The sequence below is a fragment of the Trachinotus anak genome, unplaced genomic scaffold, assembly GCF_046630095.1.
Source record: "Trachinotus anak isolate AG129_WGS33_773 ecotype Australia unplaced genomic scaffold, CSIRO_AGI_Tana_v1 ptg000013l, whole genome shotgun sequence".
Taxonomy (NCBI): domain Eukaryota; kingdom Metazoa; phylum Chordata; class Actinopteri; order Carangiformes; family Carangidae; genus Trachinotus; species Trachinotus anak.
This window is the reverse complement of record NW_027273864.1, coordinates 24,213,320-24,238,061: the sequence shown is the minus strand read 5'-3', so window position 1 is coordinate 24,238,061 and position 24,742 is coordinate 24,213,320. Positions and strand designations below refer to the sequence as shown.

General features: G+C 39.6%; 1 protein-coding gene across 4 annotated transcripts in view; it reads right to left on the bottom strand.

The window, feature by feature from the left end:
- The window catches only part of rap1gapb (RAP1 GTPase activating protein b), an 88,452-nt gene that overhangs the window by 49,206 nt on the left and 14,504 nt on the right, over positions 1-24,742 (bottom strand). Inside the window, exon 1 of one of the 4 annotated variants that reach the window (XM_071495295.1) lies at positions 6,591-6,812. The exons of the other annotated variants lie outside the window; for them this stretch is intronic. Coding sequence (XP_071351396.1) covers positions 6,591-6,634 — 44 coding nt within the window. The 5' untranslated portion in view covers positions 6,635-6,812. Of the gene's footprint in view, positions 1-6,590; positions 6,813-24,742 lie in introns of those variants that run through there. 4 annotated transcript variants of the gene reach the window in all.

Here is a 24,742-nt window from a genome sequence, read left to right as displayed (position 1 = left end):
CTACAATCCTAATGTGGAAAATAAGCAGTTGATGGTATAACAAAATGACTGTAAATACAATTCTAACTCTAAACATTGGTTTAGTTACGTTTTAAGTTACTATTTAAAGAGCAATGGGTCAATCCTCAACAGCATGCCCACACCACTGGGTGGCAGGATAGAGCTGGGTGGTGACAACATGTCTAATGTGTGCATCTGTGCATGTCTCTGTCTTCACACTGATAACACTGTCTTCTGCTTCTGCCAGCTCTATAGCTCACTAGCTCGTTACTATCTCTAGCTCTGTCATTCTACCCCTCCCCCACCAAACCCCCACTTTATGTGTCCTTCCTCCCCTCTCTCCTGTTGTCAAAATATTGGATAAAGTTATATGAGAGAGAACAGAATGATGTCAGAAACTGAAACAGTATCACTGCAATGTGTCTGACATCAAACAACTCTTACAACGCACACTCTTAGGCCCTGGTTCTGTCACTAGACACAACTCACCTTTGTCTGTGTCTGCAAAATGTATTTGACATGGAAACACTGACATTATACAAGTTGCTGGTGAGGGCTCTGCTCTTTTGCTGTGTTTGTTATCCAGTGTTGAGAATGGAAATATTAGTTTGCCAGTCAGCGATATGCTGGGTGATTATCCACCTGCTGACACAGGCAACACACTATTTTGGTTTTTAACAGTCAGGACCATCACATAAACAACTACACCTCCATCCACTGTGGGGGCACGTGACACTCACTGGCAGAAGGACACAAATAAGCCGAAGGTAGCAAAATGAACTTTGTTAATAAAAGTGTTATATAAATAAAGTTTATTATTATTCTGCATTCTGCTGCATTCTAGTTAGCAGACACATTTTTGTCTCTTGACTAATTGATTAATTGATTAATCCTGTCAGCTCTACTTTTATGCAGATTATGAGTTCTTCATGACTTTCAAATTCATGACTCATTAGATTTAAACAGACTAATAACCTTAGTGTAGAGTTTATTCCCCATGTTAAATGTCTGCATGTTATTATAATGAGCCTAATTACTCCAGTATAGAAAAATCATTTGATTTTAAATGAGCTGAAACATTCTCAGTAAGATGGATATTGCAATTTATTATTTTCTTGTGTTTTATAATGACACATATATTTTGATAGCATATCACATGGATTTCACTGACTGCTGAGGGAATGAAATGTCTTATTAAACCTCTTCTCCTCCTCTAGGAAGTGGAGACAAAAAAAATGCATCCATTCAGGGGCGCCTTGGTGGCTCACCTGGTAGAGCGCGTACCATTAAGGCTTAGTCGCTGCATGTCATCCTCTCTCTCTCTCTCTCCCCAACTTTCCTGTCTCTCTCTCACTGTATCTATAAAGAAAGACATTAAAAATGCCCCAAAACAAAAACAAAAAAAATGCTTACATTCCGACAGAAATCTCTGTGAACTGTGAGAAATCAATATGAGATGTAGCCACATGTATTCATCAAGGCTAAGGAAGTGTAACCATTCAGAAGAAGATTGTCAAGAGCACTTCAGTAATTATACCACATCAGCACTCTTCCTTGTTTTTTGGGTTTTTTTTCCTATTTTCAAAGCAGTCCACCCTCAGACCAGCTGTTTTATGTGAGCATCTACAGAGATGGCAGTGAACCAGAATTTCCCCAGCTAATTCAATCTTCAAGCTGCCATCAAACTTTTTAGAATAATTGGACTAAATTGAATGCAGCTTTAGTGGAAGTGACAAGCAAACCCCTGAGGGAAAAAGATTGCTGAGAAAAGATGCAGCCTGGCAGCATCCTGACAATGCAAATAAACATTTTAATCTTTCTAAAATGACGTGAATAACCTAACAGACAAGTGACACTGAATTCAAAAATAAAATTAGGGAATACAAATGAAAGACATCAAATTAATATCATTGAAAACTTCTTTTCTCAATCAGCTTCTGATTTTTGAGCTTGGTGGGGTCACACTTTTTTTCAGATTTTTTTTATTTTCCAAGAAACACTACTGTATGTGTTTTTCTCACTGGTTTGAAATGGGTTTGGCTCAGATGAAAAAAGGTGATGCCATGTAGTTAGAATTTACATTTACATCATAATCTGATGTTTAGTGGTTATTTGGACTCTTTTTACATGACTTTGATGTTGGCTATTTAGTCATGAATATTTAATTTTATAGAAAAATACAGTTTAGAGTCTTAGAGTTTTCAGGATCTTTGAAATTTGCAATAATAGACTTTTTGGACCACTTGGGGGCAGTGAAACTTATCATTATCTTTTAATTTGGTATTATGAACTTGTTTGCTTTTGAAACAACACTAACGTTCATCTGGAGTCATGTTTCTGGCCACCTAACAAATGTAAACCCTCACTCTCTTTCAGCTCAGTTTTTCTGTCTGAAAACAGAAAAAAAAATCTGCCTCTTTAGCTAGTTCTGAAATGTGACAGTTATCATGATGTTGTTCAGGTGGTGTAAAATTAGTTTTCAGATTTTTTTGATAAAAACAGCTGCTGAAAACGGCATTAAAATCCTGAGCTGAAACTCGCAATATGTCGCTGAAGGGAGCTGCAGATTCAGGTGATCATTTGTCACAATGAGCCACCCGTGAGATACACTGTTTACATTGTAAAAATATAAATTGATTAAGGCACAAATCTCTCTCTAAATGCATTTGTATCCGCATACTGATGTCTAGAACGACTAAAATGGATCATAATGGTAATACAAAAATACATAACAGACAGATGTGAAATACAGCAGGAATGCCTGAAAGTACATGTGTTTGGTGTGCACAATAACAGCCAATAGGTCTGATACCTGTGAGGGAAACTTGTAACAGAGTAGTGGGTTATGCGCACAATCCTCTAATCTTTCACTCTGCTGAGCAGTTGCCAGTTGTCTTCGGGCTTAAAGCTGACTTCACTCACAGCAGTGCACCAGCCAGCTGTAACTTGATGCTTGTGAAAATACCAACACATCGACCAGCTTTCTCTAAAACTTCAGTTTACCTCCACAAGCTCAAATCTCAAAATAGGTAAGTCACTCACATCAAACAAGGCCTTTAAGCTTGTGTAGGAGTGTTTATGGGGGCAGTGACTTCACCTGCCTGTTCCCATGCCCTAAATACAAGTGGGAGGTTTAAAGAAAGATTTTACTGAATATCCACAATGTTCAAAATATCCGTTCACCCACACAGTCCTCAACCTTGTATTGTTTTTAATTGTTTTGCCTGTTTAACATGATTGCCAGCTCTGAATTTACATACCATAAAAAGAATCTCACATCAGCCAGGAAAATGGCACAAGAGACAGTGATGCTCAAATAGGGCACAATTCCCAGCTGCTGTTTTTTTTATTTCAGCTCATCTGTTTTTGTTTGCAGTTGTTTATTAATATTTAGTAGAAACAGCCACATTATTATATAATAACAGCAATTACCATTAAATTGTATGCGGAAATTATGCTTCGACAAAATAACTTCTTCAAGGACAAATCCTGAAACAAATGTAGACCGGTAATTTGATGTTCTAAGCCTGGGCTCCATCCATTTCTGAGAATCCCTTCTCTGTTATTCATTAAGCATTAATTTCCCTGCAGAGACTTTTTCAACAACAAGGCTTTTAAGAACAGAGACACATTTTGTTGACAACTGCAAACAAACCATATCAATTTGACACATTAAAGTAAAAGTAAAAAAGCTTGTTCCTTCTCTAGAAACAAATGTGATGATTCATCTGAGAGGGCAGCGTCTTTTCAAAGAAACCTGAAGCCATGGTAGGTTAGAGATCAGAGGAGCAGGCTAGAGACTAGATGGTAACCAGTCTGGATAATAAATGGCTGGAAAAATTTGGGGCAAGGTAAATGAGAGTGGAGCACCATCCATCAACATGCAAGCTACCAAGCTCACAAACTGTTCAAGCAGAACTGCTCTGGGGACCGAGTGAAGCACTGATGCTCCTACATGTGTGAATCAGGACAGACTGTAAAGGTGCTCTGCCAAACTACCTTTAAAATGTACGCAGTAAATGAGTGATTCAATCTACTGCAAAGACTTCCTATTCTAAACAGCTGAACAGATCTTTCCCAGCATACGGCAGTTTGCATCAACAGTGTAAACGACACCTACAGTGACTCCAAATTCATCATGAATCTCTTAAGTCGTCATTTCAAACCTTCATTAACTGACTTTTTTGTCCACTTGCCAGGAGTGACCAAAGATGTTAATAAAACACAGTATATGACCATTTATGATCTCATAGAGCTGACATGACACATGCAGCCTTCATAACAACAGTACATTCATTTAGAGTTTCTAGCAACCTGACCACTTTAAGTCCAAGAATCATTCTCTTTTTAGCTTAGCTTTGGTATCTCATGAGAGGGAAAATCTCTTTAGCTGATAGATTATCTCTCTAAACTCTATGTTCACCAGCTAGTCACTGGTTTTGGATCAGCTGATAGACTGATGGTCTGTCACTAAACTTGTCTGTGTGCAATTTGATGCCGTGCAAGCTGTGTGTGTAGCTTATAAATGTAAATACCACGCTGCTGCACCTGAAAACGGGTGGATGAGAGGAGTCACAGTGAAACATAAACAGTGACATCAGGAACCGTGAAAACAAAACAATGAGTTGAAAGCTGCTAAAACACCCTGTACTGAAGTGCTCTTGACAATCCTCAGGGCAACTACAGAGTCAGGTAATAATTCTCTCTGATTTCATCACTATGAGCAACCCCTGTAACATTACATCACATCTATTGTCAAGATAAAATACTGATCACGTTCTGCAGCAGTAGAATCACTGCCCAAAAGAAAGATCATTCAAAATGTGGAAAATAGCAATAATCCATCCTCAAATATCACTGTGGGCAAAAACACAACACTATATTCCACTGGAAACAAACAGGATTCATTCACAGAAAGTCCAAGCACCTTAAAGGAGCTATTTCTATGTTTTGCTATTGCTACATAGCCATTGTTAGCATTAACAGCTGTTTACTTAACAGTCAAGATGAGTTCAGCATCAAACTTCACTCGCCAAGAGCTGCCTCCAGCGGTGGAGAGCGACGCCAGCGGTAACTCTTGTTTCTATCATGTATTCTCTTCTACTGAAGTTAGCATGCTAACACCAGCAAGCCTTGGCGACAATCACCACCACCCACTGAAAGCTACCACCACAAAATAACTTACAAATAGCCCCTTCAACGACAAGAAATTTTGGTTGTTGTTTGAGACTTTTCCCCACTTAAAGGCCAGTGACTGCAGTTAAAATGAGCCAAAGTGGCCCTTGTTGCACCTCAACTCCAGGCTATATGAAGATATATCAAAGATGTAAACCAAGAAATGGTAATAAAACACATCTTTCTGGTAGGTCCACAGAAAACTGAAAATAAAATGTGAGGTTCGAGTATAGTTGGGAGCACTGGTGTGGGAGTTCACTTGAGAGCATTTTCAGAATACCACATTTTATTTTGGACTACTACTCCTAGAATCTCATCACATCTTGGTACAAAGTGGTTGTTGCTGTTCCAAAAATGTTTTCCGTGCCCTACAGTGGTTGGCAGTATCTGTCTGCGCACACAGGCTAGTTTTCAACCTGAGTCCTACCACAGATATATCAAATTGAGCCTCATGAGTGCTGTCTAGGCAGACTTGGCAGAGCCCACAAGCAGCAAAATACAACAGTAAAAGTAATTTCATTGGCTCATGAAATTTAATGCATTGTGTAGCTGAGCAGCTCATTGCTCATAAACCAAAGTATTTTCATATCTGAAAGATTCACATTGTGACTGTTTCAAAAGGGAAAGTCCTCTTTTACACCATGCTGATGAGATATTTAAGTTATTCGCTACCATCAAAGGGAAGATAACTGCTCCCTTTTGTTTTCCTCAGAGTGATATACACTACCTAAATAAGCCTGTAATTGAATCCTTAATCTCACAATAACCCAATATTCCCAGCATTTAATTGTTTTTCTTAGAATGACACAGCATTTCTCAATGTGTTTATTTTCGCCCAGAGGAAAAAACAGCACATTAGCAGTAATCAAAAAAAACCCTTTATGTCTTGATCATTTTTGGATTCACTTATTTAATCTGTAATGGACTGCCAAATGTTCTCAAACCACCAGTGTATTGCTTTTATTCACTATCACACATGTAGGATATTTTGCTGACCTCTGTGCACTGTCTGACCAGCAACTTCCGTCCCAGAAAGAATAAATGCTGGACCATCATCCTGATGAGCCAATCACATGCCAGGTTTATTTAAGTTCTCCCTTTGTGGCTTCACACATTAAATACAATGATTTCATTGTTTCAGCATCTCAACAGTTAGTCACTATTGATGGTTAAAATTGTAAATGAGGACTTCACTGTGCTGACAGTCTAGTTCTGCAGTATCTGGGCAGGCACAGTGCAACTGGCTGAGCAGCCTCTCATCTTCTTCTCACGACACCTCTGTGACAGTCAGATGAGTTGGCAACAAGATGCAACAGGTAGACAAATGCTGCCATGTAGTTTTACAAGAGCCGACAAAGGTTGCAAATTCCAAATTGCACTGTACGCCCAGAGGGATTAATTCTCCATTATCTTACCCTCCGTAAGCTCCAAATGTGAAACTCCTTTTCCTCTGAGGCATCCTGCTGAGCGGTTGATGACACGTCCCAGTGGTGTGCAGGATAGCAGTGCAGTTAACAACACAGGGCTACAGAATAACAGCCATATTTCTTCCTTTTCCTATCTCTGTTTTTTTTCTCTACGCACCTCTCTTTCTACACCTCTTACTCTTTCTCTTCTCTCCTCCCTCTTTGTCTCAGCCCTCACTGGGTGTGTGTGTGTTTTGTCTCAGAGTATTTTGTGTGCGTACACATCCCAACCCTCCCTCCTTGTGTCTCCTCTCTGCTCTCTGACTAAGTAGCTCCTTTCTCTGCCAGATTAAAAGAAAGGTGCGTCTGGGTGTTCTGGTGTCCCTTCGTCCTGGAAACAAACAGGATGATTTCTCTGACTATGATTAATTCCTTCTCATTTCCAGCAGGAAGAGGGCACAAAATGTCCTAACCATGTCCCATGAGGGCAACTTTCCTCTGCAATTCAACTCTGGCTAGTCATCATGTGAATCAAGGTTCTTGCAGAGAATAGGCGTAGCGTCACAACACACAAAGGTTGCTGCAAACAACAATTACTTTCATTATTGATTACTGTGCCAATGATTTTCTTGACTGATCATTTTGACTATTGAATGCTGGAAAATAGTGGAAAATGCCCATTATAATTTACCACTGCATATTCAGTTTACTGTCATAAAAGACGAGGAAGAACATCAAATCCCTATATTTCAGACGATAACATTTTCACAAAAAAAAATAAAAAATCCACTAATAAAAAATAGTTACCATTACATTTCAATATGTAGATCAGGTGACCAATTAATGAACTACTCGTACAGCTCTACTTTTCAATATTATATATACTATTGACTTTTATATATATATATATATATATATATATATATATATATATATATATATATATATATATACACAAACACTTTTACAAACACAGTTATAAAGTGATACTTTAATCATTTATGTATAATATTAAGCAGCTTTTTTAAATACGAAGTTAGAATATTTTATTTAGCTCTTTATTAAGTGGCAGGCTGCCAATGTTCAGGACTGATTCCTTTCTTTGAATGCTGAGGAGGACTCAGTGATCTGGCATTGCACTGGAGTTGCAGTGCCAAGGTGCCGTGCCAGCTCACCTTATGCTAATTTGGCAGACACCTTTTTCATTTCCATTTGGCTGTCGTTGGAGTCTCAGTTTTGAACCCGATGATTTGAAAGCAAACAGCGCATGGTTGAGTGTCACCATCTGAGTGGGTCAGACAGATCTGGAATTATTTTTCCAGCGTTATGGCAACTAATGACAAGTCCCACTGAAATTGGGTTGGGTTTGAAGCAAAGTATCATCTAATGCAGGCAAGTCTCTCATGCTGCCTGACCTACTTCAACCTGGCAATTCCAGCTCTGTTACTGATATTCAAACATTTTGCTGTGATCACAAAAAACAGAAGAAGATGCATAGTATTTTACCACCAAAATCAGCATAATGTCTCTTGAACCTCCTGAATTAATCAAATGCAGAGATGTGTCGATATGACACCTACACCAGGGTGCTTGAAAAGTGATATCTTTGTCAATCTGCTGGCAGAGCATGTGTCTGCTTGTAGTCAAACAAGAGAGGACAATCTCACATCTCCTCTGATATCACCTCCTTCTTGTCTCTTCTCATTGTCTTTCCTCTCCATTTCACCTCTCTCTCTCTCTGTCCGTCCTTCCCTCTGCTCTTTTCTCCTTTCATGTCCTCTCTGTGCGTCTGGCTGCCCACTCTCCTGCCTGTCTTATATACTGTTTATCTGAGTAAATCATTGAGTTTTTGCTATGACGGGACTGTATATCCTTCCTTGCCCTGTCTGGTTCAAGTGCATTGATTGTCCTCTAGTACCCCTACACATCAGTGCTAATGTCAGGGTGCCCTGATGACTCCCCAGTCAACCTTTTGTGATTCTATTAGGTCTGACTGGACTCTGGCCAGACACAGGCTATAAATCAAATCAGAAGCTTAGGGAGGAGGACATAGGAATGTACCATGCATATCCAGTGTCCCCATCAAGGTCTTCAGTTGATTCATATTGATACTGCTTGTCCTGAGATATCTCATTATTCTGTCTCTCAAATAAAAACAATTATCTATCATCTATTATGAACTAGGCTTCATTCTCGTTTCAGCAGAGGTGGGTCAGTCTCCTGGAATTAGACTGGTTTGAAGCTGGACCATTAGGACAGTTTGCAAATTATTCAAATCCCTCTTAGTCCTTTCAGTCCTTGTATGCCTTTTATATACATTTTTCATTTTATCTGACAGCTTTTTTTGCAGCTTTATTATCCAGAAAAAAGTATTTTCTCATTACAGTCCACAGGCAAAAAATCAGAACCCTCCCTCAGACAGATCCCTTTTTTATTTAAAGAAAAGGTAGGCACAAATGGCTGCTCCTGCTTTCCAGTCCGCTTGTCCTGATAATGATACTGAAACCTCATGCCTCTGACAGAATGATTCTCCAGAGGCAGACTTCTGCTGACAAACTTGTTATTGTCACTACAGTAATATAGTTTCAAAAGCTCTTTTCACTGTTGCTTTTCCCTCTTGTCCCTCCAGAAGTGTCCTTCGTGATGGTGGGGGAGAAGAAAAAAAAGCTGTATACCAAGAGTAATTTGTGTGAGGCAGGTGAAAGGGAAAGGGCAGTTTGGTGTAATTAGTCTATGTCACTAGACATGGCAGGCTGGCTGGAGAGTGCTCCAAAAGCAGGTCAGACTTGACTTTGAGGACTTGACTGGCAACGGGAGGAGGGGGACAGTAATGAGAGGCTGCCCTCTGTGAGATAGGGTTCAGCCCATCCTCCAACACTACTGTGGCAGCAAAGGAGAAATACTTCGCTAACAAACCACCTCCAGGGCAACAGACAGAGTTACAACACAGAGTAAGGTTTGTTATCCAGACACTACATCTGTCAGTAAAATGATGAATATGCTGTCAGGAGAAAAGACGAATGTGGAGAGTGACATAATAATTGCATAAACAGAATTATCATGAACAAAGGCAAGATGATAAAGACAGAAACCCAGAGAGGCTTATAATAGTTTTGTGGTTCACACAGCAGGTGATACCCCTCTGAACAGAACACTGTCTTAGTTCACTACCTGACACACAGTAGCTGATATGCAAACAAGACTACCATCACCGTCACAGCTGGAGCATGTGCAGAATGTGCTTGGCACCTTGTTTAAATGGAAATAATCATTCAAAAGTGCATCCTCTGGGGATCATGAGTGTCTGTACAGAATTTCATGGCAATCCGGCCAATAGTTGTTGGGATATTTCATTGTGATGGACTGACCAACGGACAGAATACTATGACCTGGACAAATGAGAATATTCACAGGCTTCTATCCCTATAGCCTCACCACTGCCAAGGTTAAATAAACACAAAGGGCTTATAATCATCTTAAGGTTCAAACAGCAGTTGACACTTGACACCAGGTTGCTGCCATGACCCACAACTGTAATTTACAGCAGCCAATCAACTGCATGTTCAGCACAAACACATTCTCCCGGAGTAGCCATCCAAACACCCACACTCTGTTCAGGTGAAAACAGTCAGTAAACCTTGGAGGACAGCAACAGCTTTTCTAATGTTGGTCTTAAGGGCTAAGGACCTATTACATAGTACAGTTCCTCCCCTGTGGGAACAGCAAAGCAGGACACAGACATAAAATATTTACCAGCTGTGCACACAACTACACCCTTGACAAGATCACAAGGACAACAAACTCTGCCTCAGTGGCCAGAAATGCCCACAACCACATTTTTATTTCCTTGTTGTTGAACTTCCAGGATAAAATGCACTTTTGCTTTGCTTCAAAAAGCACTACTAATCTTTTTTTTTACAGTGTGATATATTTACAACCCTACAAGCAGTTAAAGGCAGCATCAAAAACTCATCAGCAGTAAATCAGATTTTAAAGTAATGACTTTCATCTATTGTATTTTGAAGGCTGTTAAAAAGCCCTATGAAGCTGAATTATCATCATGCTCACTTCAGCCAGGGTTTTATGTAATAATGGCAAACAGGAAGGAGGAAGCCAAAGGAAAAGGAGGAGGAAAAGGCATGAGACCCATTAAGTTGTCTTGGAGCAACACTACCTCTCACTGTTAGCCAGAGGAACTACTTTTCATCCTCTCAAGCTGCTGAGTGTCTCAGGGGCTGTTTGAGAGCCATGTTTGACACAGACAACTTTGAATTTTAAGCAGATAGACTTCGCTCCCTTTCAAGCAACGGAGTGTACCGCCTATGATGAGCTTCACGGCAGAGAGAAAAGAGAGCAGGGAGAGAGACACAAATAAAGTATTAAGATTTTATCTCTTTTATCTTCATTACACTGTTCATTATTCCATTTCAGGTTGTGCACACGTTACTGGTCAGTTTAGTTAAAAGGCTACGGAGCAGAAACAGGCACTGCAGAGGCGGCCACTGTTCCGTAACCAAATGCAACAAATGAGATTCTCTCTCTGCCACGATTTGCAAGAGCGAGATAATCGGGGTTGCTGACATTGTATAACTCGCTCATCAAAGAGAGACAGATTCCAGCAGGAACCTTGGAGACTATTCTTGTCCTCCATCACCCAGCCCCTCTAGATCTGAATGTCATGAATTTCACAACTCCTCTCCAGGCCATGATAACAGAGGAGGAGGAGGAGGAGGGAGGTAAGGGCGTCATAGGAAAAAAAATTAGGGAGATAGAGAGAAGAGAGACAGAGGAGAAAAGAAAGAGGGTGTTGATATATATAGTATGATCAGACATGACAAGATCCAGTTGATTCTTACCTCATCTGTCTTTATACACTCCATTTACAGTCATGAGTAACGTGTAGAGCAGCAGAGACAAAGAAGAAATATGAAGTCACAAATCACACCAAACAGAACGGGAGATTTTTTGAATGTGTCCTTTGAGCAATATAAAGTGAGGGCACAGCCTAGCAATTTACAGTGTCACCACTCACACACACACACACACACACACACACACACACACACACACACACACACACACACACACAATCCCACTGAAAAGCCCCAGCCAGCCACGTAACTCATCCTCTGGGGTGAGAACTAGGAGCAGAAGCCCATTAGAAAAAATAAAAGAGATGTGGAGAGTAGAGGAGAGGCAGGGGAGAGAGAAACCAAGCTTATTTTTCATGTAACAACTATTGAGTCAAGCAGGAAGAGAAAACCCTGTGGGGCACATCCTTGGATTAATGACTTTGCAGACAGAGGAGCAACAGAGACTCAGTGAGGGGCTGACTTTGATTTATCCACATGAGAGGGTTAGACAGGCAATATGAGGAGGCAGGGAGAGATTTCTAATCATGCAGCTTCATCAAAATAATCATACATTCAGACCTCAGGGCCTGTTCTCAGCCTTGACATGACCTGCAAAGGCTGTTTGGGGCTTTCCCTTCTTCACTGCATCTGCCATCAGATTTAAGGTTCTTACACTTCAAGAAAGGTCCACGGACAAAGATCAGCCCTTTGTAGAAACATATGTTTACAGTTCAACAGGATGTGGCTGTCAATATAAAGAGGGGGTTGTTCAGGCAAAGTTGTCCATCAGACAAGGGGTGTTTGTTTGTTTCCTCTCTTCATGGCATCACTTAATTGGGGGCTGGTTCTATCCAAATTACCTGTCACTTTGCAAAGTAATGACATTTAAGTGTCAGAGAAAATGTCAAATTTATATGATCAGATTATTACCAAGTGCCCTAAACACTGAACCTTGTTAAACAAAAATGAAGAAATAAAAAAACATTCTCTGCCCAGTGTATAAATACCATATGCTCATTAAGCTCCTTAAATAATAGTATACATTTTTCATCCCTCCTCTCCATACTGCCACCAAAATGACCCTTACATTTTAGCCCCCTCCTCACATTCCACTAACATGCATAACCACAATCTATCTATCTATCTATCTATCTATCTATCTATCTATCTATCTATCTACAATATAGTAGTATGAGCTGGGGGAAAATTGTAATAAACCGACTGTAACTCTAGACGATGACCACTTGATTTGATCAACTTAGTCTGATAATGTCTGATAGTAGCTTCAGCTGAACTTCACAAAGCATTTTTTGTAAAGACCGAGGACTGTGGATTTTGTCTGACATTTCTTCTGTTGGAGTCACATTAGAAAGGTAGGAGAGGAATGGTTACATTAATAACTCTTTCAACACACATATTGTCATTTGAGGACTGTCTAATGATAGACTTTAACTTTTTACTTTTGAAAAACTTAAGAGTCTTAAGGATGTCAATACTCTTCAAATGTGTTGTTGTTGCTGTTGTTGTAGGTTTTATCAAGCAAACACTCAAATAAAGGTGCAGCTGCACCATTTGTTTGAGATAATTTGTTTTTCTTTGCTGTGCTCAAGAGATATGGAATGCACTGTGAATCAAATGAAACAAATTATCAACAATTTTAAATTCAGCAGCTTCTCTGTCTCAGACTCTGAGACTGTAACCAGCCTGAGTGACAAGCAGCCATCTCATACAGAGCTGCTGAAAGCATGATAGGCACTGTCTCCCAGCAACACACGACTTGTAAGACAATGAACCGCAGTGTGCTTTTAGAGAACTTGCAGCTTTCAGCACCATGGACAGCAGCAGCAGGAGCAAGCTCCATTGCAAATTCATATTCTGTACAGCAAAATAGTTCCAACTCTCTAGTCTCAGATTATTTATCTTTCTTGGTTACTTGATGACTACAATTTAAGAAAAGATAATTGCTTCATTTTCATATTTTCATATTTATGTGTATATATATATATATATATATGTAGTATTTCTACATATAACAACCCTGATGTGCTAGAGAGAAACAGCTGATTAAGGTGAGAGAATGTGCTTGGTGGCACACACAGTCTCAGTGTGATCTCTGTGTTCATCCTCCTCTATGGCTCTTGGCAATAGCCCTCGACTTCAGCTGCAGCATCAAAGGGCAAAACAGCTCTTTCATTTGCTTTTGTTGTCCACTGTGGCATTTCACCAAATCTGATGGCGCTGGCATTGTCCAATCCCTGCTGTGGCCCTGACGCCCTGACCCTTTGAGAGCCCCCCCAGACTCCAGCTGGGAATTGCTAAGCTTGCTCCTGTGAGGAGACAATTTGCTGATAAATGTACATATTATATATATACACACACATACACACAAACACACACACACACACACACACATACATAGAGAGAGACAGAGAGAGAAAGAGAGAGAGAGGCTAAGGGAAACAACTGAGCATGATGAAACTGTATTTGTTGTAGCAAGTTGGGTGCAAAATATCCAACTGAAAGGAAATGTACTCCTGCACAATGAAATGTGATTTTACTCAATAAATAAGGAATAATTATCCTTATTAAATTTCAAAACACCCCAGAGGTGTTTTGAACGATAGCGAGCCGGAAGCCAGCTGATATAAAGAACTCACAAACACAGTTGTCTTTCTGGACTCTATATGATAAAGCAATATACACTGTACAGTAACACAAATTCTACACTCAATACTGCCTTATCAATTTCTCTCCAGAAACAGCATTCAAACTTTATAGCTCTGATGCTAGCAATCCTGTGATGTAGAGGGAGAGAGGTGGAGGAGTGTCAGAGCTCTGGGTCATTTTCCATGTGTTCTAAACAGTATTAAACCTGGAGATGAAAACCCACCTCTCTGTTCCACCTTGCAGACTGAACCAAAGCCTATCCAGGATGTCTGTGTTTTGGAATGATGGATGACAGGCAATGCAAGGTCACATCAAAGACACGGGAGGAGAAATTAAATTTAAATTCAATGCATCCTTGGTGACTGCATGGCTCCCTGAATAAAAGATCAGTATTTAAGAGTAGCAGTGTAACCGTTTGAACAAAGGAGCTTCATGCAAATGCTGGTGAGCCTGTAATACAGCTCTACAGACAATTACATGCAACTAGATGAATGTTATAGCAGAATACAAACACACATCGTTTGTACAATACAATATCGTCCTCAGAGAAGTAATCTGCCAAGGACATGAGATTAATATCTGTGGTATATTTTATTAGCAGGACACACGTGGTTATCTACAGCTTATTCTCTAATGGTCATGTCCTCTACATGAAGGTTACCCCAAAACCCTGTCTCAGGATCTCAGTTTTTCATTGTGCAATGCTCCCAACTTTTAAACTTCCTCTTAAACATTTTTTTGGCGATGACAACCAGCTTTATTTTCCCATCCTGCCTGGAGATTTATATGATGCCTTTAAAGCGGATCATTGTTCAAACACAGTTAGATCTTGGCTTGTCAAAGAACTTACTCCATCTAAACAAAGACAAAATAGAAACCGTGACTATTGGCCTAAGAAATAAGAAAAATGCATCCAATTTGTCAAATACCACTGAAATACCTTCGACTTTTCTCTTATGTTCGAGAGAAACAACAACTACCTTCCTTCCTCCCACACCACATTGCCTGGGTTCACCCATCTCTAACCCAATTCAGAATTTCTCACTCATGCATCCATCTCATTTAGACCTGACCATTACAACAAGGCCTTCCACTCTGTAGCATTACAAAACTCCATCTAATCCAAAATGAAGCCAACAAAATTGTCCTCACTTCACTAACTTGCTATTTCAGAAAACAAACTGCACCTCCTTACTTTGCAGAACTCCTCAGGCCTCACATTTCCCCACAAGCCCTCAGATCACTGCATGCAGGCTCTCTTTAGTCCTAAGATTAGTCAGAAATTACACACTTTGGCAGAGCCTTTTCATACCCTGCTCTACTGCGGAGAAATACTTTAACTTGTGAGGCACCACTGAGATTTTAATATGAAGTCTTAAAACCTTCTGCTTTTCCTTCTTCTAAAATTGAATTGTATATTCATTACCTAGATCTTTATTTATAGCCTTTTAAGTAAACAACAGTGTTTTTTGAACATGTATTTTTGCCTTCTATATTATACGCTATTATCCTATCTTTCTGTAATTGTTTGAGACACAGATTGCCCTCCATGCAATCCATGCTCCTATTTAAATTCTAATACATTTCTCCAGCAACTCAAGTAAATACTCCTTAGGTAAGAGTGAGCAGGTCATGTGTAGACACCCATCTTACCCAGAATTCAATGTGATTATTTAGGATTTTCAGTGCATTACCCACATTCTGTGAGGCAGACTAAACGCTATAAAACAGTAAATATGGCAGATTTATTAGATTTAGTAATAAATTAAAGGGAAGTATGTTTCATTTCAAATGCTCCACTCTCCATTTAGTGTACAGCCTTTGCATCGTAATTAGCCACCTGTGTAATGTACATTATGATGCTACCTGTCACCAAGGAAGCTTAAGAAGAGCTTGGAAGTGACTAATTAAACAGATCCAGAGTCTTGTTCAAGGACACTTCATTAGAAGTGATACCTCCTTCTATGTCCAGAGGAAGGACCTGTTCCTGCTCTCAGCCACCTTACTTCCCAAATATTAAAAATGTCAGTTTCCAATCATTCAAAGAAGCTGAAGAACGTCTGTGTTCAGATGATAATTATATCCTTCCTCAGTTTTAGAAATAATTACATCTATTTCTCTTAGATTTTTTAAATCTTGTTTTTATTCACTTAAATTCTGGCTCTTGATGATGCAAGGTTCTGCAACCTGCCCACCAGGAAAGCACTAAAACATGGCAATCCATGAGACAAAAATCAGTGGGTAATTTTGGAGGAGGCAATATTCCTCAGAGGAGCCGTAACATTGCATAGCGGAGCCTGTAATGAGTTAAGCTCAGGGTCACGTGGGGCTTCTGTGAGCTGCTGGCAATACTGGCAAATTATCAGAGTGATCCCCTTTACCACCACAAGGCTTTATTAAGCATTGTCTGGGAGAAGTGGAGTTTTATTGTCATGAGAACAATGGACAAATTTTGGTTAAAAAAGCAGAGCATGGGGCAACCTGGTAGCTGAGTGGTCAGGGCTAAAAGGATTGCCATTAGGGATTTTTTGTAATTGCTTTTCACTGACAGAAAAGTCCAGGTAATGTTTGAGTTTAATCATTTTATAACTGCAATGGTGTAAATAACCACAACTATAGATGTCTTAAGTGATCATAGAGACTGTAGCTTATCAGTCAGAGGAGAAACTGGATATTGATGTTTAATTTAGAGCAAGTAGATGCTGTACAGTGTGTGTGTGTGTGTGTGTGTGTGTGTGTGTGTGTGTGTGTGATGTCTGTGTGACCACTAAGATAAAATCAACAGTAAAGATAAAAGTGAAAGACAGACATTTCATCTTGTTTGAACATTTTTAATCACCCTTTGCTGAGTCACGGTAAAAATACGATTTCTAACAACCAGACCTCACTTCAGAAAAAACTCATACTGCAGCCAACTGCTCGATGCAGGCAAGTTAAGTAAACAGCCACAGTTATCATACGGAGAGCACTGTTGTCTGGGTGCAAAATATAATGACTCACTCATTTAATGCATGAAAGAGAGTCATCCACCAAGCCACTTAGAAACGAATGATTCAACAACATTAGGGATAAAAGCTTTATCAAGCTTTTTTTTACAACTCTTGATTTGACTAGTTTCTATTCATTTTTGGCCTTTTAACAAGCAGTATTACACACAAACAAATTTCTTACGTCAAATAGCATATATTCTTATTATCTGTCTGTTGAATATTTCAGTCTCTTTTCCTGTTGAGGCCTTGCTCTCTCTTTATATCTGCATTTCACAATATCTAAAACATCTGTCTAGGCTTATCATTCCAAGTTTGGCAGTAGAATAAGCTTAAATTCCTTGATCACCTGCATTTAAAAAAGGCTATTTATAAGTTTCCTCTGTTGCTGACTGTTTCTTCTTGCCAGTCGTGGGTGGTGGTGACTGTGGATTAACATGAGCTTCAGCCATCATTGTCTTTATAATATAAGAGGTTACATGTCCACAGCTCTTGGTGAGTAAAGGAATGATGTTTGATGCTGAACTCACGATGTTTCTTCTAGGCTGGTAAGTAAACAGATGTTAATTCTCATGTTGACTATGTAGCAATAACAAAACTTACAAAGATCTCCTTTAAAGTGCAAAAATTCTGGGTTGAGGTAGCAGGCCTGAGGCGAGTGCTACATGATGTAGAAATAAAGACACTTAATCTGCATATGAAAAATAAGCACAGGTAATAATGAGCTGCTGGTTTTCTAATCAATGGACATAAGGATAAAATAGTTTGTACATTTATCAATAATAATAATGATCCCTGAAAAATCCCTTCAATTTAACAAGCATACTGAAATTCTTTTTCTTTTCATCAGTGATTAAGAATCACTCAATCACTTATTATAACCCTCAAGAGGCCCCTCTCAGCTGCTGTGGTGTTGGAGTCCAACATTATAATCAATTCAGTCAGGAGCCAACACCCTCAATGGACGCACACAACGTGTGAGAGAGAGAGAGAGAGGGAGGGAAAGTCATTCAACAACTGTTGCCCAAGGCTCCCAGCTGCTATGTTGCAAGTCTCGAAAAATAATGAGTGAAACAAATGTGGCTGAGAAAGTCCAGAGAGAAATTGACAAAAGGTGCAATCATAATCCAAGAAGCACATCTGTCGTATCTGTCATTTACATGCCACTACGTAACACCCGAGTACAACAAGTGATAAAGCTAGTAGCATACAGGATGTTCAATATACCACAATGTGTTGGAGATGTGAGCGAGGGGGGTGTATTTTCCTTGAGCTGAGGGACAGTGCAGCTTGAATATAGGCAGGTGGCTTCCAAGACAAGGCAATTTTTGACTCACTTACAAAATGGCAACCAGTGCCTCAATTAGAAATGATGAACAGGATGCAGCCACGCGCTGGAACATTGTCTTCTGCACAGTGGAGAGACTCACTGAGCTGCACTGGCCAGTAGTCACTGTGTTTTCAAACCCAGATATCATAAAACATCTGTCACTGCTTTTTTCTCATCAAAGTGACCTTAATGATTCAAGTCATACGTGAAACCATCTGATTTTGCTTGCTATGCTATTCAGATCAGAAAAGTGTACCACATTTAGCTGCCTGTGAGCACCAGAGGAATACAGTGAAGGTGACTCTGCACTGAGACATGTAGCCCAGAACGTCGTGCAACGCACCGTCTTGACAGGCTCATCTGTCATTTCATGCTCTGAGCCAGATCCTCTGCTACCACTGCCTACTGCATCATTTCTTGACCCAAGGTTCAGAAAACTTGACTTCCTCACAGCCGAGGTCAGAGTACGGCCACAGTGGACCCACACACAAGAACATGAGGAAAAGTCAGCATAGAAAAAACACAGGAGGTGCTGGATATCAGCCATAACCCTGCAGACAGGAGCTCTCAAGACGACACCACTAAGTGTGAAATGGCTGCTTCCTCTGCAGAGCCAGCTTTCAATGTACAAATTACTCAGCAATCAAGTCACTGAGTCAAATATGTCAATAATAATCCATTCATCTGTTGGAAAGAGAATCCAGACCCATTTCCAAAGCTGGTTCACCTGACATAAATGCATCTACATTCTGGCTAGCGGCCACATCTCGTGCCTGCTAATTTTCATAATATTTTCAATTTAATGCTAAAACAGGCATTACATATTCCCAACATGTACAAAGACATTTTGTTTTCAGGGCATGGCTGGATGATATCACCTCCTATAATAAAAAATTGATGATACATTTAATGAAAGCACGTGATTTCTTTTCTCATGCTGACTCACTTTTATGTTTGTCCTAATTCATTAGAGTATGACTGGGCAAAGACTTCAGACGTCTGGGCTGGAATCTGAGCTCACTGGCTGATTGGTGATTTTCATTTTACTCACACCAGAAGCTGACAATGTTGAAAGTTATATAATCCACTGTATATAACACATGACATGAATGATATGATATTAGCACATTTTTAAAAGAGAAAGCTTTATAATTGGTCTATTTTCCAGCTTTAAAACATGTGTTTGAAATAGCACAGTTTCCTTTGGCCAAAGTTTTAACTACAATTACTAATTATTCAAACTAGGAGGATATTGTGTGCATGCTTGACATACAATATTTGCTGCAGCACATGGATGAAGATAGATGCTATCTCCAAGGGATTTGGCAAGGAAATGTTAGAACTATTCTTAGCTAGGTTGAGCAGCCAGTCTAATTCAGAAAGTCTGCAGGGTTGACCTGCATTACTTCCATTACATTTCAAATAGTACTAAGATTTTCAGCAGTCTGTCCTCCGCCTTGTTGCACATGACAGCTCCATGAAAATAAACACAAAAACCCTCATTTTCATGTAACATAGCTTTGGCATTCCACACAGGGGACAGTTTTTGCACACTGTAATCTGAGCTGACAGTCGGTCTACTCATAAATTATTCAACCTGAAGTACACAGGCAACCAATACAGATTGCTTTCTTGTAAACTGAAGGGGCTTGTACTACCCTGACTGTCGATAAGACAAGGATAGAGGCACTCAGCTGTAGTGCTGGAAATAATGTGGGACTTGAAAAGTTTTCAGAGCATATAGTACAGGGCTGCAGCAAAGGGTGGCAGGTGACAAGAGACTGACTGTTGAGATTGATTATTTTTTTTACCTATTGTATTTGCATAGGCTTGTGTAATACCAAAACAAATTTACAGCCAGTATGATATAAAATACATCTACTCAAATAAAAATAAGAGAAACAAAAGAATATACATTTAAAAATTCAATATAATTCCAAATCAATAGATATGAATCATATACACAAACAAATATATTATACATTTATAAAATGCACCTAGCATTTTTTTTTTTTTGACATTTCACAACAGATCAGATTCATTCTTACACTGAAAGCTGTAAAAACTAAAAATAATCAAACTGGCAAAATATAAAGAGAAGCAGGGGAAGCAACAAATGAGATGCTACATTTAATGAAGGGGGATCACAGGAGTTCAGCTATGCTGTAAGTGAGTTGATGAAAAAGCACAAAAGAGAGAGAGAGAGAAGGAGCTTTTAACACCTTTCACTGAATCCTTTACAAATATCCTGACAACGTAGTGATACGGTTGTTTAAAGTCTTAAATGGGAATTCAGCACTTGTGATAAAAGGTTCAGAAAACCCTCTATCTAAAGGCAAATGCAGTGCCTGAAGGATTAAACCTCACTAATGAATGACTGAACAGGTCTATAATTATATAGCTGTGCACTACAACCTGTGTAAGTAACATCTTTGTCAAGGTAATTTCAGTAGTGAGGAATAGTCTGTGTGAAGACTGCAGGCTTTAAAGAGCTGCATGCTGCTCACTGCCTCTGCTGCAGAGGCAATAATCTCTACAGATACCGGTCACAGCCGTTTCAAACACCACAGGAAGTGACCTGGAGAACTCCCACTACATGGCAGCTCGCCATGCAGAGTGGCAATACAACACCATGTGTTTTTCCTCTTCACTTCAGTTTTCTGACCATTTTCCCACAGGGTAGGTGACAACATCTGAGCTCTAATTCTGTTCCTACTTTTGTTGTTAGTATAATGTTGTGATGTGATCTGGGCAAAGATAAAATGAATGCTGGCCTACCTGTAAGCTGCCAAGCTGTATGCCCCTCTTGTCAGCTGTTCCTGTGTCATAAAAGAAAAGAACCTAAATCAATTACATAAAAAATGAGATGGAGATATACATCTTAATTTCCTCGTAGCCAAGCTGTAGCCACAGCTGAAGGCACTTATCCATCACCAAGCAGATTGCTTGGCTCACACAACCCATTTTTAAAAAATTAATGCCACATTCGTTTGTCAGTATGATATACAGTCAATCACATCTTAAGTGCCTCATTGAAAACGTGACTATAGTTTTTGACTGATTTGTTTACTTAAATAAGACACACATCTCTAAGCAGATTAAACCACCCACCACCCCTGAGTCTGTGTACACTGAACTTAACTGGCAGCTGCAAGAACACACATCATGAATATCAATTATTGCTGAAGTGGAGCTGTGAAAATTAACAGGGAGGTTCCATTGTGTAGGTTAATGGAAATTCAGACAGGCATTTAACTGTAGGGTTAATGCCAACACTAAGCCACCATGACAATTCTGTCCTTGAGCTTAAATAATAAATTGAAAATGTGTGTGGGCCCATATGATTTGCTGCATGAAAAATTGGATTTATTAAAATAGAGAAAGCAAACAAATAGGGAAAAGAAAACAAATTAATTTTTCAAAAACATTACATTTATGCTTGAGGAGTTTTGCTTCTAAATGCATCAATCATCCTAGAAAAGATTAAATCAAGGGCAGCTGGACTTGGTTGTAGATAATTGAAGATGTTTCATCTCTCATCCAAAAGGCATCTTCAGCTCTGGCCTCAATTATTTGAAAAAGTACGTTATATTTAAATCATATGTCAAATGTCAATAAATATGCTAAACAAGTATCTTCAGGTAAAGTCCCTCGATAAGCTAACAGTCATAGTATAATTCCTTTTTTTATTAAAACCAAGCATCTTGGAGGCATGAATCGGTACAGGAGCCTTTATTGTGAAATTACCCTGTTTTAATAGTATATTTGATCATTACCAAACCAGTGAAGTGATCCCTCTGTATGCCTGAGGTTAATCTCCAGTGCTATAGAGCTCCACTGTTCCCAATAAACTACTGCAAAATGCATCAATGAGCCGCTGCTCTGAGAGACATGCTCCTTCACCACGATGAAAATAAGTACTGGAGTATATTTTGAGTTGATGTGTACTGTCCTGCTGCCACAAATACTCACTAGAGCATTCCAACCCATGAGTACTCAGTAATCATTATTACACAATTAAATGAGTACTTATTACTACACCATTACATGAGTACTTGGTAGTCATTACTACGTTATGATGTGAGTACTCAGTAATCACTACTACATTATTACATGAGTACTCAGTAATTTACGGATTGGACCAAAACCGTCTTCAAACTCATTGTGATCTCAGCTACACACCTGTAAAGTTTCATGACTGCATCTTCCATCACTATCTGTCCACACACAGACAGACATATAAACACCTGCCAAAGTACTCAGAACTGCCCCTGTGGTAGTTCCTGCTATAATAGATTTCTCCAAGACTACATTTTCTTCCATGATGACACACACACACACACACATACTCTCAAGGGGAAAACATTAGCAGTGAAACAGTGTTGCAGCTGGTAAATACAGAATAACACCAGCTTAACCCTCTGAAAGAGAGACTTTCCATTGTTCCTTTATCCCATAGCAATCATCTGAGACCTGGTTATTACAGGAGCTTTCATTCAGCATTTACAGTTACCTGGCAAAGCAAGACTGAGAGTTTGAGGGGGTGAGTCTGGTGAGGTACAGAAATGAGCTGCGGGGTCACAGTTTGCTGTCTGTTCTGGCTTCAAACTGGCGGCTCAGAAAATTATCATTGATGTTTTTTTGACTAGACTCTGAGGGATTTTCTGGCTTTTTGAGTTTATATAAGTTCATCCTGACAAAAGAAAACAACAGTCATCAAGAGTGATGTTTACAGTCAAATAACCAAAGTTTTTAATTGTAACTGGTGAACCCACACTTTACTTCCAATCCAGGATTGAGACAATTTCCATAATGCATCTCAAGGTTAAATTAATTCATACTGTATTAAATAATTAACTTGTGTTCAATTTTCTTCAGACAACAATTCCTCACACACTAGGCGTCAGACAGCAGAGCCATTATCATTATCACCACCATCTCATGAGCGCACTAATCCTAATTAACAGTAGGAGGTGGGGCTAATCAGCCGGTCCAGTTATCTTAATTTACCTTTTCAACTAAGGAGAAAATGGAGAGGGAATGAATGTAACTGACTCAACCACGAATGTAATCACAATGTCTTGCTCAGAGAAATGGGATAATCATCTCTGATAGCACATGTTTCCAGGTGCAGGAAAAGCACAATACATGATTTAAATAAGAATTGTCTGAACATAAAGGAGAAAACAAATTGAGTAATGATGGCAAACTGAACCCAGATGACTATCTCCGAAGGGTGGAGGTTCTGAGGCAGCCTCAGTCTTGATAAAATAAATGCCTTCATTTGCATGTTGTTCACATAGTCACCTCCGCACCCGAACTCTGATATTAAGGAGCTTACAGAAGACAAACATACAGCCCGCTGTGTGGTTGCAGCCAGGGAGGGCTGATCAATATAAACAAAAATACTCTGCATTCTACCTACACCTCTGTGTACACCTGCTGCACTGAGCCTCTTTGCATAAGCAGCTCACTTCCTCAAGGTGTTAACATAGCTTGGTTGTATTGGAATACACCCTCAGGTCTGACCTGAGAAAAATAAAGACGTGCAGAAATCAATGCATCAGCACCAAATGAAGTGTCCCGCTTTTTTCCCATTTCTTTTCATTCCCAACACTGTCTGTTCTGATGGAAAGAGGAGTGAACATCAGAGCAGTGTTTGTGAGACATCTGTTTTAATAAATGAATTTGGAACTCAATCAAGGAGGATGTGTTAGGACTCACAATGAAGGAAATCCATGCTGTCTGCTTTGAAGAGATTCAGGCATCTCAGAGTAGAATGATATTTAAGTCTTTTTAAACACAGTCTCTGATGCAGCAAGTAATTATTCTTAGAAGTGCAGCAGTGTGAGAAATGAATAGGGATGAAGCATCGCCCAGTCTGCTACACTTTCTACAATCTGACAGTGTTTGGGATGTGGAGTGTTTGGGGTAGTGTTATCATCTTTACTGTCATTCATAGACAGATCTGGTGTCATATGTTGAGGAAAACAATGCGTAAGTCATAACCCTCTGCTCTTGGTTGCTTCTCTTGCACTGTACTACTATAAAAATAAGTCTCTTGCCGACTCTGACTGCACAGCAGGGTCAATACAATATGTTGTTTATAAAGTCTTGACACACAAGACACAAACAACAACTGTAAACTTCTCCACAACAGTACCACCTACACTAACTCTCAGAAAGCACTGCTCACACAGTCCAGCTTAGCAGAAAGCTGCTCTCATCCCTCTCACACAGAAACATCTCCACGGATCCAAGCAGGACGGAGGATGGGGATCAGGAGAGCATCCCAAAAACCCCACCTTCTGCCAAATAACATGG